Here is a 26,648-nt window from a genome sequence, read left to right as displayed (position 1 = left end):
ATGTACATTGGTTTTTACAACATTATATTGTTAATGGAAAAACAGTACAAGTTATTTTTTTATTCTGGCAACTTAGCAGTTTTTCTACCGTAAAAACAAATGTACCGTCTTTCCATTTACAGTAATACACCGTTAAAAACAACAACCGTAGATTTTACAGTCAAAAATTGGCAGCAAAACGCAAAAAACAGTAGTAGTTATTTTCAATTTACAGCAATATGCTGCAAAGAACAACGTAAAATTTATTGTCATTTTTATTAATTTGATGGGTAGTTTGCTGTAAAGTTAAGTATTTTTTATTTATTTTTAGACAAAAACATGTTTGGAAAGTATGATAATATCCTGTAATATTTGTTGCATTATAATATACTATTAAAGTGTAATAGGTATGCAATTTCAAGCAGTACATACATTTTTTCTGTCTAAATGAAAAAAATCCATTACATTTAGTGAGAAAATATTAAGTACTGTATTGACACATATCATTTCCAGGTGTTTGCGGGCCAGATACAATTATGTCGCGGGCCAGATCTGGCCCCCGGGCCTTGAGTTTGACAACTATGGTGGAGATGGTAGCGTGTTACAGCAGAAATTGAGCAGATATTAGCAAAAAATTAACATGTCTTAGTCAGGAATGATCGAAATTGGCAGCATAAAACCCTTAATCGGAACACCCTTAATAAAAACGTGCATAAATTAAGGACACTGCAGCGTTCATGATATATTACGCTACTCAAATATGAGCAAAAAAAATTATGTCTGCTAGGTTAAATACTAGGGGTGCAGAAAAAATGTATTCAAAAGTGAAATGTGATTGTTATCAAAAAAAAATTTAAGAATAGATTTTTTGTTTTTTAGGTCATAGCTGCTATGTGTAAGCAGCCAAAATAGCTTATAGCCCTGTAGCCTGTTTTGAAAATATTTAATTATAATTTTTATATCAAATAATGTTACAATATATCGCTCGAGTACGAGCAGAGATCCGCCACCACAAGCCCCGTGGTTAGACAGGTTAGTTTTACCCTACTGATGATGTGTTGTTGCAATAGTAATCCTCATGCAGAAAACCTCCAGAAGTGTGCAAGCCAACCTTTATCACTTCCATAAGTGCTAAGAAAATATATATATAGACACTTGGCAACAAGTTGAATACCACTGGTTTACTTATTTCCCCAGAAAGGCAACGTGCTGTTGTTGAACTCAGCTTTTTTTTGGGTACATTCTGGAAATAAAATAAAGAAAAACTGTAACATAGTAGAGTGAAAAGGCTAAAATGTTGACACTGATAATGAATAAAAACACCTTTGTCCTTGAAAATATTTTTGTCTTCTTATAAGCCTATTTCATTACAAATGACATGATAATGTCAAACTACCACTATATTGAAATAATATTATTAACAATACTGTTTGCTTTATATATCTGAAGGCTTCACGCCTCTTTGCTCTTCTTTTTAAAATGTACAAATAGCTGACTATTGTTGTTAATTAATTTCCATCTTTACAGTGTAAGCACAGTAGTCTTTTTTTTTTATATATATACATGGATGTTAAAAAACACTGATGATTAATTTTAATGTATAGTTACCGTTTGACAATTTAAATTCTGTGCAAAAAGATGTTAAAGCACAGTCATCTTAAATACTTGACACTTTGAAACACTTTTCAATGAGTAGTGAATTTAAAAGTACAGGGTTTATTTTTGTCGTGGTATCCAATAAGTATCATGAATCAGGGAAATTCATAGGTATCGATATTGACTTCTGAAATTCTGGTATACTGACATCCCTAAATCAGCTTAGATTAAGATAAATGCACAAATATTGAATCTAAGTAATCATACATTATGCAACCCTCATGATGATGAAGGTATTGTGTAGTGGATAATTGAAGTGAACTCCAGTAAACTATAAAGATGAACTAAGTTGCATATATGCACGTTCTTGTTTAGTAATTTTTTTTTGTGTTAAGTATAGTAAAAAAAGATTTTTTCTAGCTATATTTTTTCTCTGACCTATATATTCATTAACATTTGTATATATCTTGTTCCTGCAAGTCTTTAACGCATAGTTTTTTTAAATCTTATCTGCTGTTGTTTCAGGTATCAAATCAAATGTGGGAAGCAGTCCCTTCATCAAGTGTGCGACTCAGTTCCCTCTGATCCTGTGGCACCCGTATGCTCGTCATCATTACTTCTGTGTGCTGACTGAGAAGGAGCAGCAGAAATGGCACGCTGTTTTGCAGGACTGTGTCCGACACTGTAACAATGGTAAGAATATGAAGTATACTTTTTTTGTACAATGCACACTACACAAGGCGCAGTAGTCACAGAGCAAAGTTCCATGGAACAGTTGATAAATTAAGGGCATGATTGGGCAGGTTTCAGAACTTACTCCACGTGACAGAACTCGGATGTTCCAAAACATAATGCTGTCAACTGGTTTATGCATTGGTTATTTTTAGAAACTTCTATTTTTACTTGCTTCTAAATCTTTTTTTGAAAGAGCACCATTGCTGCGCACAATCGAACATTACCTAAATGGATCAAAGTTACAGGCTAGTGTTGAAATTACAAATATATAAGAAAAAAACGGTCAGAAACGTTTTAAAAATGATTTTTTTTTAAATTTGATAATTATATTTATTGTAGAATTACCTGCTAGCAGCTCCTTAAAGGGGAACTGCACTTTTTGGGGGGATTTTGCCTACAGTTCATTATGAAAGACATGACGAAATTTCTCACCCTGTCTCTTAATATAATCTAAATCGAGAATTGTTGGGAACCGGAATCGAAACGAGGAACCAGATGCTGAAACGGAATCATACAAATTCAAACCTTACCCTTTTTAAAGTATAATTATCTGTACGGCAGATTGCCAGTTCCAAGTGGATCTGATCTGTAGGGACCAAATGTGTGTGAGAGCAGTGTTTATCATGCATGGGTGTAAGTTATGCTCGTAAGAACTTAGCCTGGTAAAGGGAATTTCCCTCTAATTATGGTCAATTTTTGCCCTGTTGGAATGCATGCTTTAAACTCCTATACATGTATTGGAAGTGTTAGACTTGTAAGGTTTAATGATTGGACAGGTTATTGTCTGAGCCGTTTCATGTCATTTCTGGTGTTTGAGATCTCTTGTCTTAGACTGCATCGGCTCGGGAGACTCGGCGCAAGTCAACTAGAAAGTTGTCCTGTTCCCAAAGGGACTGTCAACATAAACACAGTTGTTGGGATCAAAATGCTCAACATCTTTGCTTTGAAGACTTCTAGGTGGTGTCAATCTGCAGTCCATACTTGAACAACAACTTACTTTATTTGTATCGTCACTTTGCCAAACAAAACAAACTTTCTCTAGCTACTGCTTCACTGTTTTCTCTGTTGTATTTGTCAGTAATTACAGAGTATGCAAAAACCCACAAATAAATCCACACTTTTTTTTTTTTTTATTATGGTAAGTGGCAGAAATATTTAGGGGGGAGGTTTAGAAATGTAACAGTGTTGAGCAAAGTATTCAAAAAAGAATTAATAAGTTGCATTTACTAGTTACTTTACCAAAAGAGTGATTTATTTCTAAAGAAACGTACTCTTTCATAAATGTAATTCCTTACCAGCAGGGCTTTCTTCAAATAGTTGGAGTCGACGATTCAATTTGGAGGAGTCTGATTCGACTAGTCTGATAGTGTATTGATATTCTTGAGCTGGGCAATTATATGATCGTGATAGTTTATCGCGGTTAATTTGAGTTCGATCACGGAGATCAGCTGTTAGTAGAGATGTCCAATAATGGCTTTTTTGCCGATATTCCGATATTGTCCAACTCTTAATTACCGATTCCGATATCAACCGATACTGATATATAGAGTCGGGGAATTAACACATTATTATGCCTAATTTTGTTGTGATGCCCCGCTGGATGCATTAAACAGTTGAGGTGGGCGGGGTTTGGGGGTAGCGGGGGTTGTATATTGTAGCATCCCGGAAGACTTAGTGCTGCAAGGGGTTCTGGGTATTTGTTCTGTTGTGTTTATGTTGTGTTACGGTGCGGATGTTCTCCCGAAATGTGTTTGTCATTCTTGTTTGGTGTGGGTTCACAGTGTGGCGCATATTTGTAACAGTGTTAAAGTTGTTTATACGGCCACCCTCAGTGTGACCTGTATGGCTGTTGATCAAGTATGCATTGCATTCACTTATGTGTGTGTAAAAGCCGCATATACTATGTGACTGGGCCGGCACGCTGTTTTTATGGAGGAAAACTGGACGTGAAGACAGGTTGTAGAGGACGCTAAAGGCAGTGCCTTTAAGGCACGTCCCCAATATTGTTGTCCGGGTGGAAATCGGGAAAAATTCGGGAGAATGGTTGCCCCGGGAGATTTTCGGGAGGGGCACTGAAATTCGGGAGTCTCCCTGGAAAATCGGGAGGGTTAGCAAGTATGGCCTACGTCCGTGTTTTACCGGATATGTACCACTCCGTACAGCGGCGTTTTAAAAAGTCATTAATTTTACTTTTTGAAACCGATACCGATAATTTCCGATATTACAATTCAAAGCATTTATCAGCTGTTAGCATTTTTACCTCGATCAAACATGACGGAAAAGTCTGTTAGAAGTTACCGCAGTAGTAAATAGTAGGGAAGCAACGATTGTTGGTATAAATATGCACGGAACAATCCACCTTTATCGACCGTAATCCTGTGTGTGTGTGTGTGGGGGAGGGGTTTGTTTGTTTGTGTACGTTTGCGTGTGTTTGTGTCCATGTGTGCGCGTGACCTCCCGTTCCATTGTCGCGAAAGTCAGGCTCCTCACGACTCTTTTTCTGCCACTCTTTCTCATCGGTCTTAGCCCGCTAGCTCTTGGGCATATTCCTCTCAAATATTGTTCACAAATCTGTCTAAATCTGTGTTAGTGAGCATTTCTTTTTTGCCAAGATAATCCATCCCACCTCACAGATGTGGCATAATAATAATAATAATAATACCTGGGATTTATATAGCGCTTTTCTAAGTACCCAAAGTCGCTTTACATGTAGAACCCATCATTCATTCACACGTGGTGGTGGTAAGTTACTTTCATAGCCACAGCTGCCCTGGGGTAGACTGACGGAAGCGTGGCTGCAATTTGCGCCAACGGCCCCTCCGACCACCACCTATCATTCATCATTCAATTCACCGGTGTGAGTGGCACCGGGGGCAAAGGGTGAAGTGTCCTGCCCAAGGACACAACAGCAGCGATTTTTTTGGATGGTAAGAGGCGGGGAGCGAACCTGCAACCCTCAGGTTTCTGGCACGGTTGCTCTACCCACTACGCCATGCCGCCCCCATATATCAAGATGCTGATTAAACAGCATGATTATTGCACTGGTATGCCTTCGGCTGCCCACAATAAAAGGCCACTCTGAAATGTGCAGTTTTATTACACAGCACAATTCCACAGATGTCGCAAGTTTTGAGGGAGCGTTCAGTTGGCATGCTGACTACAGAAATGTCCACCAGAGCTGTTGCTCGTGAACTGAATATGAATTTCTTTACCATAAGCCGCTTCCAAAGGCGTTTCAGAGAATTTGGCATTACATCCAATCGGCCTCAAAACCGCAGACCACGTGTAACCACACCAGCCCAGGACCTCCGCATCCAGCAGGTGCACCTCCATGAGCGTCTGAGACCATCCACCCGGACAGTTGCTGCAGCAATTGGTTTGCATAACCAAATAATTTCTGCATAAAATCTGAGAAACCGTCTCAGGGAAGCTCATCTGCATGCTCGCCATCTTCATCGGGGTCTCGACCTGACTGCTACTGTTCGTCGTCGTAACTCACTTGAGTGGGTAAATGCTCACATTCGATGGCGTCTGGCATGCTGAAGAGGTGTTCTCTTCACGGATGAATCCCGGTTTTTACTGTTCAGGGCAGATGGCAGACAGCATGGGTGCTGTCGTGTGGGAGAGCGGTTTGCTGATGTCAACGTTGTGAATCGAGTCGCCCAAGGAGGGGATAGGGTTATGGTATGGGCAGGTGTATGTTATGAACCAGTGCTTTTCAACCACTGTGCCGCGGCACACTAGTGTGCCGTGAGAAATTATGCAACTTCACCTAATTGGTCCAAAAAATATTTTTTGCAAATCAATAATTATAATCTGCAAATAATGTGCCGTTGCTTAGTGTCTGTGCTGTGTAAAACTCAGCAGGGTAACCACATAATACTCCATGTCAGTAGGTGGCAGCAGGTAGTTAATTGCTTTGTAAAAGTCGGAATGTGTCGGGTGAGACAAGGATGGTTTGTTGTGATCCCAATATGCAGACCACATCTGGAAGCAGTGTGCAGGTAAAAAGGTATGTAATGCTTTAACCAAAAATTAACGAAAGGGAAAGGCAATGGCTATGCAAAACGAAAGTAAAACTGCACTGGCTACAAAGTAAACAGAAACAGAATGCTGGACGACAGCAAAAACTTACATCGTCCACAAAGTACATCCGTTCTTGACATGACAATCAACAATGTCCACACAAAGAAGGATAGCAACAATGTAAATAGTCTTGCTTGCTAACACAAACCAGTTGTGCGGAATAGCGCTCAAAGGAAGACATGAAACTGCTACAGGAAAACACCAACAAAACAGGAAGGGCCACCAAATTAACAGCGCAAGACAAGAACTAAAACACTGCACACAGGAAAACACCAACAAACTCAAAATAAGGCACGACGACCTGGTGGAGTTTCATTTTTTAACGTTTTCTGCTGGTGGTGTGTCTCCGGATTTTTTAATGAGATAAATGTGCCTTGCCTCAAAAAAGGTTGAAAAACACTGTTATGAACGACGAACGCTAGTGCATTTTATTGATGGCATTTTGAATGCACAGAGATACCGTGACGAGATCCTGAGTCCCATCGTTGTGCCATTCACCCGAGACCATCACCTCATGTTGCAGCATGACAATGCACAGTCCCATGTTGCAAGGATCTGTACACAATTCCTGTAAGATGAAAACCTCCCAGTTCTTGCATGGCCAGCATTTTCACCAGACATTGAGCATGTTTGAGATGCTGTGGAACGGCATATACGACAGCGCGTTCCAGTTCTTGCCAATATCCAGCAACTTCGCACAGCCATTGAAGAGGAGTGGACCAACATTCCACAGGTCACAATCAAGAACCTGGTCAACTCTACGCGAAGGTGATGTATTGAACTGCGTGAGGCAAATGGTGGTCACACCAGATACTGACTGCTTTTCTGACCCTCCAAACCCCAATAAAGCAAAACTGCACATTTCAGAGCGGCATTTTATTGTGGGCAACTTAAAGCACAACTGTGCCATAATCATGCTGTTTAATCTCCATCTTGATATGCCACACCTGTGAGGTGGGATGGATTGCATCCATCCATCCATCCATTTTTCTCCGCTTATCGGAGGTCGGGTCGCGGAGAAGCCCAGACTTCCCTCTCCCCAGCCCCTTCGTCCAGCTCCTCCCGGGGGATCCCGAGGCATTCCCAGGCCAGCCGGGAGGCATAGTCTTCCCAATGTGTCCTGGGTCTTCCCCGTGGCCTCCTACCGGTCGGACGTGCCCTAAACACCTCCCTAAGGAGTCGTTCGGGTTGCGTTCTGACCAGATGCCCGAACCACCTCATCTGGCTCCTCTCGATGTGGAGGAGCAGCGGCTTTACTTTGAGCTCCTACCGGATGACAGAGCTTCTCACCCTATCTCCGCCGGAGGAAACTTATTTCGGCCGCTTGTAACCGTGATCTTGTCCTTTCGGTGATAACCCAAAGCTCATGACCATAGGTGAAGATGGGAACGTAGATCGACCGGTAAATTGAGAGCTTTGCCTTCCGGCTCAGCTCCTTCTTCACCACAACGGATTGATACAGCGCCCGCATTAGATAGATAGGTCTTTATTGTCATTGCACAAGTACAACAAAACTTTGTTTTCAGGACAAACCCGTTAAAGATTAGACAAACAAACAGTGTACAGGGTTACAGAACAGGAATGCTGATGGGTCGCCACAAGGCGCCCCGTAAAAGATGAGGAAAAAGGTAAAACGCTGGGGAAGGATGAGTAAAAAAATACAATCTAGACTGGGCTCCTAAGGGGGCCCAGTCTGGAGTGGGGAAAAAACCTCCATAGCAAATCACATACACATATTACAACGTACATCTCGAGATATCTAGCAACAGAGGGAAGGGAGTGCGGGGTAATGGTGGTAGGCCGCAGCTCTCGGCGCCGACCATCCTTTCATCACCCCTATGGGATTTGCGTCGAGGGCGTTGGGTTGGGGGGGGGGGGGGGGGTGTATGTGTGGCGTATATTTTTTTTGGATGCATGTGTGTGTGTAAGCCCACAGTGTGTCTCTGTTCCGCGGCCTTGATCTTGTGCAGCCGATAAGTCCAAAGTCAACAACAACAGGTGTGTATCCATGAGAGACTAAAGACGGCTGTCAATCTCACGATCCACTCTTCCCTCACTCGTGAACAAGACTCCGAGGTACTTGAACTCCTTCACGTGGGGCAAGATCTCTTCCCCAACCCGGAGATGGCACTCCACCCTTTTCCGGGCGAGAACCATGGACTCGGACTTGGAGGTGCTGATTCTCAGAGCCCAGTCGCTTCACACTTGGCTGCGAACCGATCCAGTGAGAGCTGAAGATGGATTATGGGATTATGTGGGATGGATTATGTTGGCAAAAAAGAAATGCTCACTAAGGGGGCGGTATAGCTCGGTTGGTAGAGCGGCCGTGCCAGCAACTTGAGGGTTGCAGGTTCGATCCCCGCTTCCGCCATCCTCGTCACTGCCGTTGTGTCCTTGGGCAAGACACTTTACCCACCTGCTCCCAGTGCCACCCACACTGGTTTAAATGTAACTTAGATATTGGGTTTCACAATGTAAAGCGCTTTGAGTCACTTGAGAAAAAGCGCTATATAAATGTAATTCACTTCACTTCACTATCACAGATTTAGACAGATTTGTGAAGAGAAATAGGTATTTTGTGGATATAGTAAACATTTTAGATATTTGAGTTAAACTCATGAAAAATGGGAGCAAAAACAAAAGTTTAATATTTTTGTTCAGTATATTTCACCAGGAAGAGAGACTATTCCCAAATAGGAGACTTTTGAGAGAGTCCCTGGGCTTTGAATTCTTTTTGGCACAATCGCCAGCTATGACTCCTGCTAGCCAAAGGCCGGGCTGCACTGTCTTTGTTTACTTAGTAGCCAGGTAACGGCGAGGCACACTTCCTGTCCCTCGCTTTTAAAGTGTACATCGTGAAAAATTGGTACTATACTGTACTTGCCCAAAAGTCCTGTACAATAAATACACCTATTAAAACAACAAAATAAATGCTCATCATGGAATACTTACTGTATATAAGCAAGTGCAGTAATAAGCAAACGTGTTGTAAGCTGAACTAATGAACACAAGAAAGGGTGTGTAGTGTGAGAAGAGTGTGTAGGTTGAGGTGCTCGGCAGAAAGAATGTCTTTGATCTTTCTTCATGTTGTGTGCTTGTGCCATGCTTGTGTGAACACAACACGTGACTTGGGTGATTTGAAAGATTTGAGTCTGTGGCTCCGTCTTTGGCCACTATGTGTAAAAGAAGCCATTTGTTTTGGACCGAACGGCCATACTTTGACATTATAATTGTAACTTTGTCTGCCAACTAGATAACAAAGTTAGCCGATGTCTCTGCTGAACCATATTATAAGTAGCTTGTTTTTGTTTGGGCTGCTTGGATTGAATAAAATAGTTTACAATCAGTTTCTGGTGCATTCTTGGCCAAGAAGGAATCTCAAGCTGCCTGTGACATTGTTGTCGTAAAGAAAGTTTCAATGGCGGGGTCTAGACTCAGAGCTATAACTTCTGTAGAAAAGAAGAGTGAAAAGAAAGCACACAATGGGGGTACTGAGATGTTTGGTAATTAGGTAATGTCATGAATCATCAGCTGGACATCAGCAGAGCGTAGAGTCGGGTCAGCTCAAGTTCAGAATACTTGATAGACAGCATTTCATTAGTTCTAAGAAGTGTGCTGTGATCGTTTAACATGATCTAACATTAGTGCATGAATATGAAAAAGACTGCTTCAGAAACAGAATACACAGAATTTAGATTTTTAAATGCACAGCCTGCAAATATGTAAAATTTAAATATTTCTACCTATTCTGAGGTGTGCCATTCTAGTTTAAAACTGTGCTTAATTTCAGGCTGTGCGGTATAGATATTTTATACATTTGGTGGACGATAGAGATGTTATTTAAAGTTAAAGTTAAAGTACCACTGATAGTCACACACACTAGGTGTGGTGAAATTACCCATCCCCTTGTTCCACCCCCTGGGAGGTGAGGGGAGCAGTGAGCAGCAGCAGTGGTGGCCGCGCTCGGGAATCATTTTGGTGATTTAACCCCCAATTCCAACCCTTTATGCCAAGCAGGGAGGTAACGGGTCCCATTTTTATAATCTTTGGTATGACTCGGCCGGGGTTTGAACTCACGACCAACGTTCCCTCTAAGGTGCGCACCTGCGCAATTGCGCACTGCTCACGCGTCCTCTGCGCACAGCAAATCTATGCCGCGCAGAAAATCAAATCCCACTCTAAACAAAATAAACAAATCGTTTGTTTTGTATGATTTTGCAATGCAACTGTGAGTAACAGGTGACGAAAGGCGGCCACAACAGATAAAACAATGTTTGTCAACACTTAAATTATTGTAACGTCTGTGGAGACACTTAAAGGAGGACAGGAATTCCATCGGTCCTTTTATTTAGTGAAATTGTTTCTCGGCCATAACCACATCAAAACAATGTGTAAAATACTTTTATCTAGCAAAACTGGTCGTTGTCTACCGTACAAACCAAGCCAAAAGCAACTCTTTGTCATTTGTTATATCAACAGCAGCTGCTTGCTCTCTCTCTCACCTGCACCAACACATACACTATGGCAATTAGCCACTGGTGCGTTTATGGCCACACAAAAAGTTTGACAACTCCAACACTACACATAAAGTGTAAATTTCAGGTCGTTTTACTATGACTCTTCAATCAGTGTGCTTATTCTACTGTCATATGTTAAGAATGTTATTTTTTGGATATTAATCATGAAATGATGTTACAGGACTACATAATTGCTATTAAAAATATTTATTTTACGGACAGAAAGTTAATAAACACTTCATCTCATGCAACATGTGAATATTTTAAGGGGAACTAAATGTGATCTCTGAAAGGGGTACACAATCTTTCCAAAGCAGGACCCCCACCCAGGCATAAAATACTATAGTGCATAGCTGATTAAAAAAAAAAACAATATCTAATTGGGCCAAATCACATCTATTAGAAAATAATTTCTTGAAATTGACTAGTCACTTGATTATAATAATAAGACATTTAAATTGTTATGTCAGGTTTGAGACAAATGTGCTGCTGGTATGACCACAGTGTGTACGTCTGTATTCCACTGAATGCTCAGGGTGTTTGTGCCTTTGCTCACACACATGAAAAATTAAAAGGAACATTGCTCACGACCTACCGATCTCAGGGCGGACACTCTATCCACAATGGCACTGAGCAGGTAAACTTAATTCCCTGATCGAGAATCGAACCCGGGCTGCGGCGGTGAGAGCGCCGAATCCTAACCACTAGACCACCAGGGATTTGTCATTATAATGCATGTTGATGACACATTCTGTCTCTGTCACGCATATTTTTTTTTAGCAAAAAGCATTAAGGGTCCTCAATGAATTGATTAACGTGGACCCCGACTTAAACAAGTTGAAAAACTTATTTGGGTGTTACAATTTAGTGGTCAATTGTATGGAATATGTACTGTACTGTGCAATCTACTAATAAAAGTTTCAATCAATCAAATGTAACATCCTCGCTAGCTCGCTATTGAGTGCTGCTCATGTCCCTCCACATACTTCTTCTAAGTCGCTAATTCTCGACTACATTGCGACAAATAAAGTATGTTTCTCACAAGTCACTGGAGGACTCAATGAATAGCTTAACATGCTACACTACACACCGTAGGGGGTACCGTAGGAGGGTAACAGCTATGCTAACCGCTAAGCTAGAGCTAGAGGGCTGGGGAAAATTTAGAGCCAAGTAGTTTTTGCTTATGTATTTATTTTGCACTCTAGTACTGACTTTATTTTGCTCAAATTATTGAATGTAATAAAAGGAATGTGAATCCTACAACAACTCAGAATTCAAATTGATTCCAATTCTTGGGATGACGTTTCAATTTAACACAATTCTGGATCCTCGCAATATATGTATTATTTGGTGTGTAAATTATAACCTTTTCAAAACAGGTTAAAGGTTGCAAGGGTTCCTTTTAGTTTGACGTGGAGATGGCCTGAAAATCGTATTTAAAAAAATAGATTTTAGAATTTTTTTGAATCTATTCAGAATTGTAATCACGATTTGGATATGACTCAATTTAATTGATATTGTTACGTCATCTTGTGTTTCTGTGTAATTATAATTGACAACATTTTTTGTAATATTCAGTGAAATTTTAAGTATTGGTAATAGCATTGGTATTGCCACAGTAGCAACTTTTTATTGAACCGTTACCCAATTTACCAATGTATATCACACAAAACTAATGTAACTTTTTGAAAAAACAGAAGAATACGTGTTCATTACATTTTACAGAATTGAAGATAGAACCATTTAACAACAAAGTAACCAACTATTACCAAGTGGATTAATAATAGTTTTGAGAAAATAATGCAACCGAAAATTATGCCAAATTAGAAGCCTTTATTACCCGTTTCGAAATGGTTCTATTATCGTTTATATACCAAATAATATATCGTGATCTATATCATTATTGAAAGAGGTTGCAAAATGTATTTTGCAATTTAAAATTAAAGCTTCAATTGTGATTCACAATTATGATTTCTAATTAATTTCAAAAGTGTCTTGAGATGCTGTAGCTTTTGGTAATTTAACTTTTGTTAATTTGCTTCATATAAATCATACTGTCTGGATCAAGTTTCGGAGAATACTACTGTGTTTTTAACGTCACGCTGTCATTTTTGCTGAGCAACTTAAATTTGGGTGACACCCAAAGCTGTCTGCTGAATGATCCATTGATGTGCATTGTTGGCTTGCTTCCAGACCTTCATACCCTGCGCAAAGTGTTGACAGTTTATTACAGTAGTTCAATGAGTTCAATGAAATGTTAATTTTATGGAGTAAGAGCCAGTTCAAAGTTAGTGTTTATGAACATGTTAGTTAGCATTTACCAAAATATTGACATGGTGTAAATAAACTCTCTAATAATGACATAAAAAAACCTTTTTAAAGTAAAACACACTTTTTCTGGCGAAATGGAAACCAGGAAATTTTGACAATGGCTAACTGTGGAATTGATTCCGTTCTACATTGTGTTGTGGCATTTATCTAAACTGTAGAATATTTTTTTCCCATATTCAACAAATAGTGTTAAAATGAAATCCAATTTGCAACCTTGACTTTCCCCTTCCCCCTTTACGATTAGCCCTCATCCCTTGAGACAGAAGGCCAAGAGGTAGAGGTAGAATTCAGGACCTAACTCGTTTCAAGCTAAGTCATTATACTACAATGCACTACGTTACAATTATTACAGATAATACGCTATAAAAAGCTAGCGTTACAGTATTCGGAAGCTACAATATGTATAATAGTTGGGTTAGTTAGGTCGACATGATGCGATTTCAAAATAAATGACAATAAAATCATTCTAAACATGGTTAAAGTACATTTTGAAAGTAGATTAGCTGTCCAGTCATTCATGTAGAAAATTGTAGTGAAGTCTGTTTGCTGCTAGTCGGACGCCATAGTTTACTTTAGCTACAGCTGCTCGCTCATATAAAGAGCAGTTTTAAGAAGAAAAAAAAAATATTGCTTTGCGATTGAACAATGTATATCGTACTAAGACATAAAAATATCTATATTACTATATAACTCTCTATTTAGATCAGTGTTTTTCAACCACTGTGCCGTGAGGTATACAGTCTGGTGTGCCGTGGAAGATTATGTAATTTCACCTAATTGGGTTAAAAAAAATTTTTGCAAACCAGTAATTATAATCTGCAAATGTGCCGTTATTGAGTGTTTGTACAGTCTAACGCTCTGCAGAGTAACTGTGTAATACTCTTCCATATCAGTAGGTGACAGCAGTTAGCTAATTGCTTTGTAGATGTCGGGAACATGGTTTGTTGTGATCACAATATGCGGGAGGCAGTGTGCAGGTATCTAACACTTAAATCAAAAATAACCAAAAGGCAAGTGCCCCTAAAAAATGGCATTGAAGCTTAGGGATGGCTATGCAAAACGAAACTAAAACTGACCTGGCTGCAAAGTAAACAAATACAGAATGCTGGATGACAGCAAAGACTTACAGCGTGTGGAGCAGACGGCGTCCACAAAGTACATCCATACATGACATGACACTCAACAATGTCCCCACAAAGACAGATAGCGCCCGCACAACTTAATTGATTGTGAAAACAAAGCAGGTGCGGGGAATAGCATTCAAGGAAGACATGAAACCGCGACAGGAAAATACCAACAAAAGAGGAAAAGCCACCAAAATAGGAGCTCAAGACAATAACTAAAACACTGCACACAGGAAAACACCAAAAAAACAAAATAAGTCACGGCGTGATGTGACAGGTCGTGACAGTACACCTACTTTGAGACAAGAGCTATAGTGATGGTTGGTTATGCTTTGAATTCATATCCAACAACTGCGAGAACAACTTTTTATTGTCAATATCGGCTACTGAGTTTCATTTTTTTATGTTTTCTGCTGGTGGTGTGCCTCAGAATTTTTTCTATGAAATAAATGTGCCTTGGCTCAGAAAAGGTTGAAAAACACTGGTTCAGATAGTAATTTTAACATCTGGGCTGCAGCTAATGTAACAACAATCCTACATTGCAGTAGCATTTTACGTCACTTCAAAAATGCTTTGATTATTGCCCTTTCTCCCTGTCTCTGGTTCAAATCTTAGGTCATCTGAAAAGTCTTAAGTTCTTTTTTTTGTCATCCCTTTCAAATATTTGGTTAACAACAAATCAGTAATGAAAAATGGGAAACGTGCCGCGAAGGGAAAGCCTTATGTTCTGCCTTACAAAGTGTGAAAATGCTGTAATGAGATTATGATCAGGCAACTGCATGTTTTACTGCAGTTATTACTTAGTCTATTTGGGTTAGTGATGTTTACATAAACTTCTTCAGTCTGGTTCGTCTGTGTTTATTACCGCCTACATAAACATACCCATGAACATTGTTCATTCGTCTACATTATAAATGACTATAATATGTTACTGTACTGATGTGTTGAGCTATTGACATTGTGTTTGTTTTGTTGGTTTATTGCAATGACTGCACTTTTATCAATTTGGCAAATTAAGTGTACAATGAGGGTTAAATCATTTTGAGTGCAACTGTAAATATAGCTGTGCAGAAACACTAATTGTTCTTGACTTCCTTAATCTGAGCTGTTATAAGACCAAATTGTTTGTAATGGCTTTTGAATTGTGTTTAATTATGTTTATATCATGCACACTTGTCTTTTTATTCATACCCTTGTTGAAAATTTAGTCAAAATTATTTGTTTTTATTTAGTGAAATAATGGCCCCAGCGTGTGAATGTGAGTGTGAATGCTTGTCTGTCTATCTGTGTTGGCCCTGCGATGAAGTGGCGACTTGTCCAGTGTGTACGCTGCCTTCCAGCTCGTGTCCTGAAAAACTCATAAGCTGTAGACTTAGACTTAGACTTCCTTTTTTATTGTCATTGAAATTTGAACTTTACAGTACAGATAAGAACGAAATTTCGTTTCATTAGCTCATGGTAGTGCAGGATAAAAAAGCAATAAGGTGCATATATAAATAAATAAATAAATAGGTTACTGTACAGATAAATATATTGCACTTTTCCATATACATCCATGTTCATGGATGTATGTTATATTGTCTTTTTTATTCCAGCGAGTTAATCCATTTTGGGGGGAGTAACTGTATATGTTAAAATAAATCAAAATGCTGTTAGTCCTTTTATTTTGAAGACCAACTTTGTCACACTCCCAATTGTTTAGCTAATTTTGGCAACTGCAGACCAATCATTAAAACAACTTACTTGGGTTTTAGTCCACAAATGTTCAAAATGGTTAAAGTCAGGAATTTGGGGAAATCATTTCATAGCACAAATTGATACATTTTATCCGTCCCAAAACCAGTTTTGATGTGTGTTGGGCTCTTTATGAACATTCATGTGCAGTAGAAGGGGATGCACAAATCCTAGAAGATGCATGGCTGGACAAAAAAGCCCCTGAGCATAATGCTACAATTTACCACATTTCTACAGTGTTCTTAGGTTAGAAACTGTACAACTGACTCCTCCAACATTCTTCTTTGTCATTATGGCCAAAGAGCTCAATCTCAGTCTGGCCTTACCACCACTACATCTGACAGACAATTGATTTAACAGATGATCTTGGAATCCGAATTGATTTAAAAGAGGCTTCCAACTTATGTAACTTATTGTTCTGAGTTATTGGTCGATCAAATGAGTGATATCAAATATACTTAAGAGACAGTATCAGTTGCAGTCAGTCATCATTAACAAGAATTTAATAGGGCTTGTCAAGTTAAGACATTCTATAACCTCCCGCACCACTTAATATAAGATTTAGGTAACTATATATTTTAACCATGAAGGCATCACTGTGATCGTGTGAGTTAGAGAAAAATCCAAAATAAATTCGTATTATGTTTCACAAAACCCAAAACCAGTGAAGTTGGCACGTTGTGTAATTCGTAAATAAAAACAGAATACAATGATTTGCAAATCCTTTTCAACCTATATTCAATCTAATACACTGCAAAGACAAGATACTTAACGTTCGAATGGGTAAACGTAATTGTTTTTACAAATATTAGCTTATTTGGAAATTGATGCCTGCAACATGTTTCTAAAAAGCTGGCACAAGTGGCAAACAAGACTGAAAAAGTTGAGGAATGCTCATCAAACACTTATTTGGAACATCCCATAGATGAACAGGCTAATTGGGAACAGGTGGGTGCCATGATTGGGTATAAAAGCAGCTTCCATGAAATGCTCAGTCATTCACAAACAAGGATGGGGTGAGGTTCACCACTTTGTGAACAAATGCGTTAGCAAATTGTCCAACAGTTTAAGAACAACGTTTCCCAACCAGCTATTGCAAGGAATTTAGGGATTTCACCATCTACGGTCTGTAATATCATCAAAAGGTTCAGAGAATCTGGAAAAATCACTGCACGCAAGCGGCAATACGATCCCTCAGGCAGTACTGCATCAAAAACCGACATCCGTGTGTAAAGGATATCACCACATGGACTCAGGAACACTTCAGAAAACCACTGTCAGTAACTACAGTCTGTCTCTACATCTGTAAGTGCAAGTTAAAACTCTACTATACAAAGCAAAAGCAAAAGCCATTTATCAACAACACCAAGAAATGCCGCCGGCTTCGCTGGGCCCTGAAAAGCTTAAAAAATTGGTCTCAGTTCCCAAACATTTACTGATTAAGGATTTGAAAATCATTGTTTTTGGTTTTTATTTACGATTTACACAACATGCCTACTTCACTGCTTTTGGGTTTTGTAAATCACTGTAGATTCAAGTTGTATGATCATTCAAAGAGGTCTTCAAAATTACTTGACATTTGAGCCCAGGATGAATATATGTCAACTTTTAAACAACTTTACATACACTACATATTTTTTATCAATGTCAAAATAGACTTTAAGCTACTTTGCAATTTTTGTCGCTTTGATTAGCCATTCTGTCATAACACAACAACAAATTATTCTTGAACGAACACAAAATGTTTGAATTACCAATTTATAAAATCCTTGACCTGAATTAGCAGCATGTCAGTAAAGACATGTCGGTAATAACCATGAGATTAATTTAGAAAGCCAAAAGTTGCTGATGGTAGGGCTGCAACTAATCAGTCGATTAAAGCTTCAATCTATATTATTTTGCTTCGATTAATTGTTTTATTAGTGCTGTTAATAAAAATGTATCAAATTTGGGCCGCAGAGAGTGTCCACAACTTTAAATATGTGGACATAGTTTCGGCACCGCTGCTGCAATAGAGTACACATGAGAGCAGTGGTGTGTGGGTACAGTGATCTGTGTGGCGACAAACTTTTTTTTTTTTTTAATGCACACATGTTAAAAGTTGATGCGCATGTAATTGAAAAATAATAATCAGGGTTATGGCAAGCAGAAAATGTGTTGTTTATTTCAACTATTTTCCCTAAAATACGCATTGAGGCTATAAAGTGTGTTTTATCCGATTCCTCGATTCATCAAACGATCACGTTATTCGATTACTACAACAAACTGATAGCTGCAGTCTTAATAAGCAAAAAATATAGGTCATTTAAAATCTGTGGATCAATTCTTTAAAATAATCAGATTATTTTTTATTGGTTTGTGACTATGGGGGGGACAAACTCTGCAAGTGATCCCAAACTTTTTAACATATGTTAAGTAGCTCCTTGTTTATCGTCATTAATTGGTTCTCGGCCTGACCAGGTAAATGAATACCCGCGAAATAGGAATTATTCACTATAAATCTAATATTTTCACAGCTGGAGCAAAAAAAAAACTGCTTATGATGTTCTAAATACTGTTTCTAGTATTATGAGAGCCCTCTAGACATGAAATAACATGCATTAAGTCACCTTTACAATCCTTTATTCCAATATAGTAATGTTGCCTGAAACTGAGCCAATTATTGGCCACGATACTGAAGAGGTCTGATTGGTGTGATCTCATCTGCTGGCCTATACTACTGTTGATATTTTTAGTTTATTTAACCATTTTCGTGCTTGAAAATGCTTAATTTAGGCCAAAAATGCATATTGCATATGCTTTGAAAAATATGTTTTAAATCTGTGATCTAGTAAAGCTGCAGTGTTTGAAGTGTTTATGTTTAAAATCCGTCCGAAAGCATTACAAAACAAGTTTCCACTGAAGGTGCATATAATTTGCCAAGACCAGACCCAGGGGGTAAATCAGTTGGAAGAACAAGTCAGGCTTACATTTTGGCTATAAAACAAGACCAGCCCCTGCTTGTATCCAGCTTTGTTTGCCTTTTACTTTTCAACATGACCTGTTCGAGCACGCTTAGTTAGTAGTCCATGCTGTACATTCCATCTTCAAGGTTGGGCTTCAAGAACATGTTACAAGGAATCGAGGCTGTGTTTGTGTTTTGCTGCGACTGTGGCATGCAGAGGTTAATTGCATCATGGTGAACTAATGACATTCATGTTTTTGGTTTTTGTCGAACACGCCCAGTGTCACTTCTGTCCTGTGGCTTTTTGAGTAAAACCAGACCCAGCGAATGCTTACATCCTAGGGTCATTACATGGCTTGACCGACACCACACATGCACTAGGTGCAGTCCTTTTAAAGGAGATATTATAAGAGTATTTCACAGATTAAAAGTTTTTTGAATGAGCTTAAGAAAATGTACAGTGGAATCTGGATTTACTGATTTAATTGGTTCTTGAACATGGTTTGTAGAAAAATCTTGTTTAAAAAGCTGTTCTTTCTCGTGCTGAACGACTTCTAGAGCACCAGATAGTTTGACATGTCTGGGAACGCGACCAACGGATAATCCTTGATCACTTGACAAATAGTTTTTTGATAAGATATAGCGATAGATTTCATTACATAGTTCGCATTTTTTGCTTGTGTCTGCTTTTAGTGGTAAGATCTAGGCCCCTTGCGTTCCCAGATAGTTTGCACACTGTTTGCGGCACAGTGGCCAGCCATGTTGGTTTGGTGGCCTACCACTTCCTCTCTTCCACTCAAAAGTCACTTGATTGAATACAACCTATTGTCAGACATGATGTACAGGCCCTTGAATCAAGCGAGTGACTGAGGGCAATGGTGGATCTTCAGCCAAGGAACTTGACATGGCAGCATAACATCATGTGAGGGCGTTCTCATGTAAAGTGGTGGCACTGTTATGTCATAATCCACAGAAAATCTAAAGACATATTTTGCGACATGGGCAGCTAACATAAAAATTGTAACATAAAAAAGTGCAGTGGTTAGCGCTCATGCCTCAAAACAAGAAGGTATTGTGTTTGATTCCCGGGTGGTGGGTTTTTCTGTGTGGAGTTTGCATGTTCTCCCCGTGACTGCGTGGGTTTTCTCCGGGTACTCCGGTACTTTCATTGCATGTTTTGACTACAATGACGATAACGTTTTCTTACATGTGCACATCTTTCTTCCGGTGCCTAACAATTTGGAAAAAAAATAAGTAAACGGATGAATTTTTTTAGTTGCGTGCTGCAATACAGGTTAACAAGGAGCCTTTTATTTTGAATTAATTTAACTTTGCACTGACCAGAAAGTCACTGTGTGCATATTTAAATGCTGCATAATTAGACAGTAGTTAGCAATACTACAACTCATAAACAGACACATTTTTTTATAAAATGGTCCCTTTAGGTGTCAGATTTAGGTTGACAAAAGTGTGCTGATGTTGATACTTTTTTTAAATAAAAAAAACGTAGTGAAACAATCAATCAATCAATCAATTAATGTTTACTTATATAGCCCTAAATCACTAGTGTCTCAAAGGGCTGCACAAGCCACAACGACATCCTCGGCTCAGATCCCACATCAGGGCAAGAAAAAACTGGATGAGTAGTTCGACATTGACTGGTTGTCACCAGAAACAGGGTTCCACTTAAAGGCCTACTGAAATGCGATTTTCTTATTTAAACGGGGATAGCAGGTCCATTCTGTGTGTCATACTTGATCATTTCGCGATATTGCCATATTTTTGCTGAAAGGATTTAGTAGAGAACATCGACGATAAAGTTCGCAACTTTTGGTCGCTGATAAAAAAGCCTTGCCTGTACTGGAAGTAGCAGACGATATGCGCGTGACGTCACAGGTTGTGGAGCTCCTCACATCCGCACATTGTTTAAAATCATGGCCACCAGCAGCGAAAGCGATTCGGACCGAGAAAGCGACGATTTCCCCATTAATTTGAGCGAGGATGAAAGATTTGTGGATGAGGAAAGTGAGAGTGAAGGACTAGAGGACAGTGGGAGCGATTCAGATAGGGAAGATGCTGTGACAGGCCGGTGGGACCTGATATTCAGCTGGGACTGACTAAAACAGTAAATAAACACAAGACATATATATACTCTATTAGCCACAACACAACCAGGCTTATATTTAATATGCCACAAATTAATCCCGCATAACAAACACCTCCCCCCTCCCGTCCATATAACCCGCCAATACAACTCAAACACCTGCACAACACACTCAATCCCACAGCCCAAAGTACCGTTCACCTCCCCAAAGTTCATACAGCACATATATTTCCCCAAAGTCCCCAAAGTTACGTACGTGACATGCACATAGCGGCACGCACGTACGGGCAAGTGATCAAATGTTTGGAAGCCGCAGCTGCATGCGTACTCACGGTACCGTGTCTGCGTATCCAACTCAAAGTCCTCCTGGTAAGAGTCTCTGTTGTCCCAGTTCTCCACAGGCCAATGGTAAAGCTTCATTGTCATCTTCCGGTAATGTAAACAATGAAACACCGGCTGTGTTTGTGTTGCTGCAGCCGCCCACAATACACGCTTCCCACCTACAGCTTTCTTCTTTGCGGTCTCCATTGTTCATTGAACAAATTGCAAAAGATTCACCAACACAGATGTCTAGAATACTGTGGAATTTTGCGATGAAAACAGACGACTTAATAGCTGCCCACCATGCTGTCCCAAAATGTCCTCTACAATCCGTGACGTCACGCGCAGATGTCATCATACCGTGACGTTTTCAGCAGGATATTAGGCGCGGAATTTAAAATTGCACTTTAGTAAGCTAACCCGGCCGTATTGGCATGTGTTGCAATGTTAAGATTTCATCATTGATATATAAACTATCAGACTGCGTGGTCGGTAGTAGTGGGTTTCAGTAGGCCTTTAACATGAGTTGTGCTCTACTTTGCTCATGCTGTATGAGAGGAAATACTGAGTTTAGCAAATTTGTTCATAACTTCAACTGTTTGAGATCATTGTCATAGCAAAGCACATTTCTGACATTCCAGTAACTTCTTTCAATACCTGGTTGGAAGCTGACAATTTTGTCATTCCTCTTTGTGCATGGTGCATAACTTATGACACCTGACATAACTTGACATACAGTAGACCCAATTCCAAAGTAAATCCATCTTTAAACAGATTTGTAAGCCTAGTTTTACTTAGGCTACATACACACTGCAGGGTATGATGCGTAATTCGGATTTTTTGATACATTTTAAAAGAGGACTCGGTCCGATCTGAAAAAAATCTGTATTGTACTGGTCACATTGACATGTCACATATGGGCAAAAAAATCCCTGGCGCGGCCACTGCTGCTGCCCACTGCTGCTGCCCACTGCTGCCCACTGCTGCCCACTGCTCCCCTTACCTCCCTGAACAAGGGTCATGGGTCAAATGCAAAGGACAAATTTCACCACACCTAGTGTGTGTGTGACAATCATTGGTACTTTAACTTAACAGTTTGTTTACATGTAAAATCTTCCACTCCTTCTTTGTCTCATTTTGTCCACCAAACGTTTTATGCTGTGCGTGAATGCACAAAGGTGCGCATTGTTGATGTTATTGACTTGTTGGAGTGCTAATCAGACATATTTGGTCAGTGTATGACAGCAAGCTAATCAATGCTAACATACTATTTAGGTTAGCTGTATGTACATATTGCATCATTATGCCTTGTTTGTAGGTATATTTGAGCTAATTTAATATCCTTTACTTTTATCCTCTTTGTATATAATTTATATTTGCATGTCTCATGACACATTATCTGTATGTAACATTAGCTGCATTTCTGATTGGCATGGCATTTTATGTGCCATGTTGTTCCATACCACAGCAAACATTACCTAGCTTGCCAAAAATTTTAATAAATCTATTAAAAGAAGACAGCCTGCCATTTCCTTTAATTTGGACACACACATCTATACCTTTGGCCATTAAAAGCCAGTAATTTACAGGAGTTAGCTCACCTTCTGAGTAGCCTCTGATTTACTAATGGTTTCCAATGTTGTAAAAATGTGTAGAATAAATATAAAGTTTCAACATTTCTGCCAACAAAGATTTGCTTCAGCCTGCGACACATAGTCATTTTGATAGTAGGCTAATATAGCTAATGTAGACACTTACGTCATGTGTTGCCTTCATTATAACGCTTATATACGGCTTTTAATTTTTTGCGGCTCCAGATAGATTAGTTTTTTGTATTTTTGGTCCAATATGGCTCTTTCAACATTTTGAGTTGCCAACCCATGCTCTAGGTAAATCAATCAATCAATCTTAATTTTTAAAGAGCTTTTCATACGTAAAATAAATGCAACACCTTCTATCCGAATGTAGCTGAGATAGGTTCCAAAACCCCCCGTGACTCTTGAGAGGTACAAGCGGTAGAAAACGGATGGATGGATGGACTTGTTGACCAGAGAACGAATATTTAAAAGTGCCATGTAGTGATCGATGTATTTGTGACTGTAACTAATGGGCAGTGATGTTTTGGAAGTTGTTTAAGGTTATTGATATTAACATTGTTGTGTGAATGTGATCTGTATTGTTCTCTACTAGTGGTGATGGTGGGATTTAATCAATTGCTTGTTGAAAAATAAGAGTCCAAGTCCAGTATTGTGTATATTGCTGTTAAAAATAAAACCATAGAAGCTAGGACTCGGGGGACATCAGGATATGGGGGCATGCTGCAAGCCATACGCCAGGTTGGCAGATAAGAGTCGGCTGCCCTGCATGTGAAAGTGAAGCCCATCATTCCCAAAATGATGTCTCCTCTCTCAGAATGCATCAAAATTGTCAATAAAAGCCTTGTTGCGGGAGGCACAAGTGGATGCAAGCCAAGTATTCAGGCTAAATAGTCTAGTGAAGCGACCTATTCCTCTGCTGCAAGTAAGGGTGGAGCCAGAGATAGAAACACTCAAACCTGTATGTATAAAAGAGTTAAAAAGAGCAATAATATCATGCTTGAGCAGCTCCGACTGTTGCGAGTGTCATTGGTACCTGCGTGATTGATAACTGTATTTTCCAGACCATAGGGCGCACCGGATTATAAGGCGACCTGCCGATGAATGGTCTATTTTTGATCTTTTTTCATATATTAGGTGCACCGGATTATAAGGCGCATTAAAGGAGTCTTTTTTTTTTTTCTAAATTGAAAACACTTCCTTGTGGTCTACATCACATTTAATGGTGGTTCTTTGGTCAAAATGTCGCATAGATTATGTTTTACAGATCATCTTCAAGCCGCTTTCTGACAGTCGCTTCCAGATGCGCCGTTTTGCGTCTTCTCCCCGTCATCTTTGTTGTAGCGGTGTATCGGGCTTTACTTAAAGACTTTACTTAAATCAATAACGGAACAGCATCTCCTCATCCGGAAACAACAACAAAAAACCGTCTGACTAGAACTCTCTAATAACTAAAATTCCTTGGGTGAATAATGTAAACTCACTACACCGGTATGTTTTAGCTCTTTCATGGTGAGTTTACAGACAGATATAAGTAAGCATTTTACACTACTTTATATTAGAAATGGCAACAGTGGAGGATGAATGTCCCATAACAAGAAGATAGAGAAAAAGAAGAAGCTTATCGACTACGGTGTCGGCACAGAGTACAAAGGTGGACCTGCGCAATTTGTCAGGATTTATGCAGATCCCAAATACAGATCAGCAGGTACTAGAAGGTAAGAAAAGTTGCGTTTGCATAATATTGCGAAACAAAACACCAGATATGTCTTACTTATACAGACATCATAATAATGATTGTATGTTGAAGCACAGTACAATCCATCAAGCGGTGCGGTTTCATAGCTTACCAAAGTCGTACTAAAACATTTTGATAGATTTTTGAGCGCCGTGTGTAATGTTCTATATTTTCAATGGAACATATAAAATGTTGGTGTTGTTTACTTGAGTCATATTGCCATTATATTGCAGTCTACACGTATCTCTTATGTTTGACTGACATATACTGGTCACACTTATCATTACACCGTGCACCAAATAAAATTGCTTCGAGGTCGGTAAGCAAAACCAGAATTATTCCGTACATTAGGCGCACTGTCGAGTTTTGAGGAGAAAAAAAGGATTTTAAGAGCGCCTTATAGTCCGGAAAATACGGTATCTTGCTGACCTCTGGGTGTGAGTTGAGGATGTCTTGGATTTGTCCTGATATGTCAGAAAAAGTGGCACCTGGGAATGACAGCGTGAGAACTTCTCTCACACGCACGTTCCTCACTATAGAGTCCCCGATGAATAGGGCGGAGGGTGGTTGGAGGGGTTTAAGGGGGGCCTCCCGGTGTGGATGGTGAGCAGTGGTTCCCACATCATGGCTCCAGCGGTGCGGGGGTCGTGATCCAGACCTTGATACAGGACCATGAGGGTTGCTCAAGCGAGGGGAGGCCTGCACCGCAGGTTTGTTCTTCCGTGGAGTTAATCTTCCCTGGGTAGGATTTAGCGGGACGATGATGCGTGACAGTAGAGGATTGTGGTGTGGACTGTGTGGGGACAAGCGACACTGTAGGGTGATCACACCCGCCAGTAAGAGGAGGAAACTCAGCAGGGGTTTAGATCCGCTTTCCGACGTTAACACGGAAGGGCGGGGTATATGTCGGCCGACCAAGGTCCACTTCTCCGGCTGCGATAGATTGGAGCTGACCGGTGCTTTCAGCCTAGCCCCGAGGTGAAGCCAGGGACTGCCGCCAGCGGCGGGAGCGCATGGAACACAGGCAGCGCCTGCTGCAGTAGGAGAAGAGGCCCAGGATGCAGCTGCAGCCTCATCTTGTAGGATCGGTGTGTCTGCTCACTGGGCACTGGTGGCAATGGCCTGCATTATGCCGAGGATAATCGTGTTGCTTTTCGGCTTTGTGAAAGGTATATAGCGCCAAAATGATTCCTTTTGAGCTCGATCACTTTCTGGCTGAGACATAAAGAGTTTTTGCAACTGGATGTGGAGTTGAGTGGAGGCATGACTCTCATCACTCGCCGTAAACTGATCGTTAGCTTAGCATTGTGAGGGACGTGAGCTTACTTTGTGCTATGGACTCAGAATGAAACAATAAAAACATATAAATAAATGGTGCGAAAAGACTAAAGCGGTTTATAAAGACTAAAAACTAGGGATGTCCGATAATATCGGACTGCCGATATTATCGGCCGATAAATGCTTTAAAATGTGATATCGGAAATTATCGGTATCGGTTTGAAAAAGTAAAATTTATGACTTTATTGAAACACCGCTGTACGGATTGGTACACGGACGTAGGGAGAAATACAGAGCGCCAATAACCCTTAAAGGCACTGGCTTTGCGTCCCGGCCCAATCACATAATATCTACGGCTTTTCACACACACAAGTGAAAGCAATGCATACTTACAGGTCACACTGAGGGTGGCCGTATAAACAACTTTAACACTGTTACAAATATGCGCCACACTGTGAACCCACACCAAACAAGAATGACAAACACATTTCGGGAGAACATCCGCACCGTAACACAACATAAACACAACAGAACAAATACCCAGAACCCCTTGCAGCACTAACTCT

The 26,648-nt window shown here is 39.9% G+C and overlaps 1 protein-coding gene across 2 annotated transcripts in view; it reads left to right on the top strand.

Moving 5' to 3' along the window:
• Positions 1-26,648, top strand: part of niban2a (niban apoptosis regulator 2a) — a 110,396-nt gene that overhangs the window by 31,065 nt on the left and 52,683 nt on the right. For both annotated transcript variants that reach the window (XM_061980743.2, XM_061980744.2), the window contains exon 6: positions 2,101-2,268. In XM_061980743.2, coding sequence (XP_061836727.2) covers positions 2,101-2,268 — 168 coding nt within the window. The remainder of the gene's footprint in view (positions 1-2,100; positions 2,269-26,648) is intronic.

The sequence above is a fragment of the Nerophis lumbriciformis genome, linkage group LG20, assembly GCF_033978685.3.
Source record: "Nerophis lumbriciformis linkage group LG20, RoL_Nlum_v2.1, whole genome shotgun sequence".
NCBI classification, from domain to species: domain Eukaryota; kingdom Metazoa; phylum Chordata; class Actinopteri; order Syngnathiformes; family Syngnathidae; genus Nerophis; species Nerophis lumbriciformis.
Note: the sequence above shows the minus strand (reverse complement) of the source record. Positions and strands in the feature narration are given on the sequence as shown.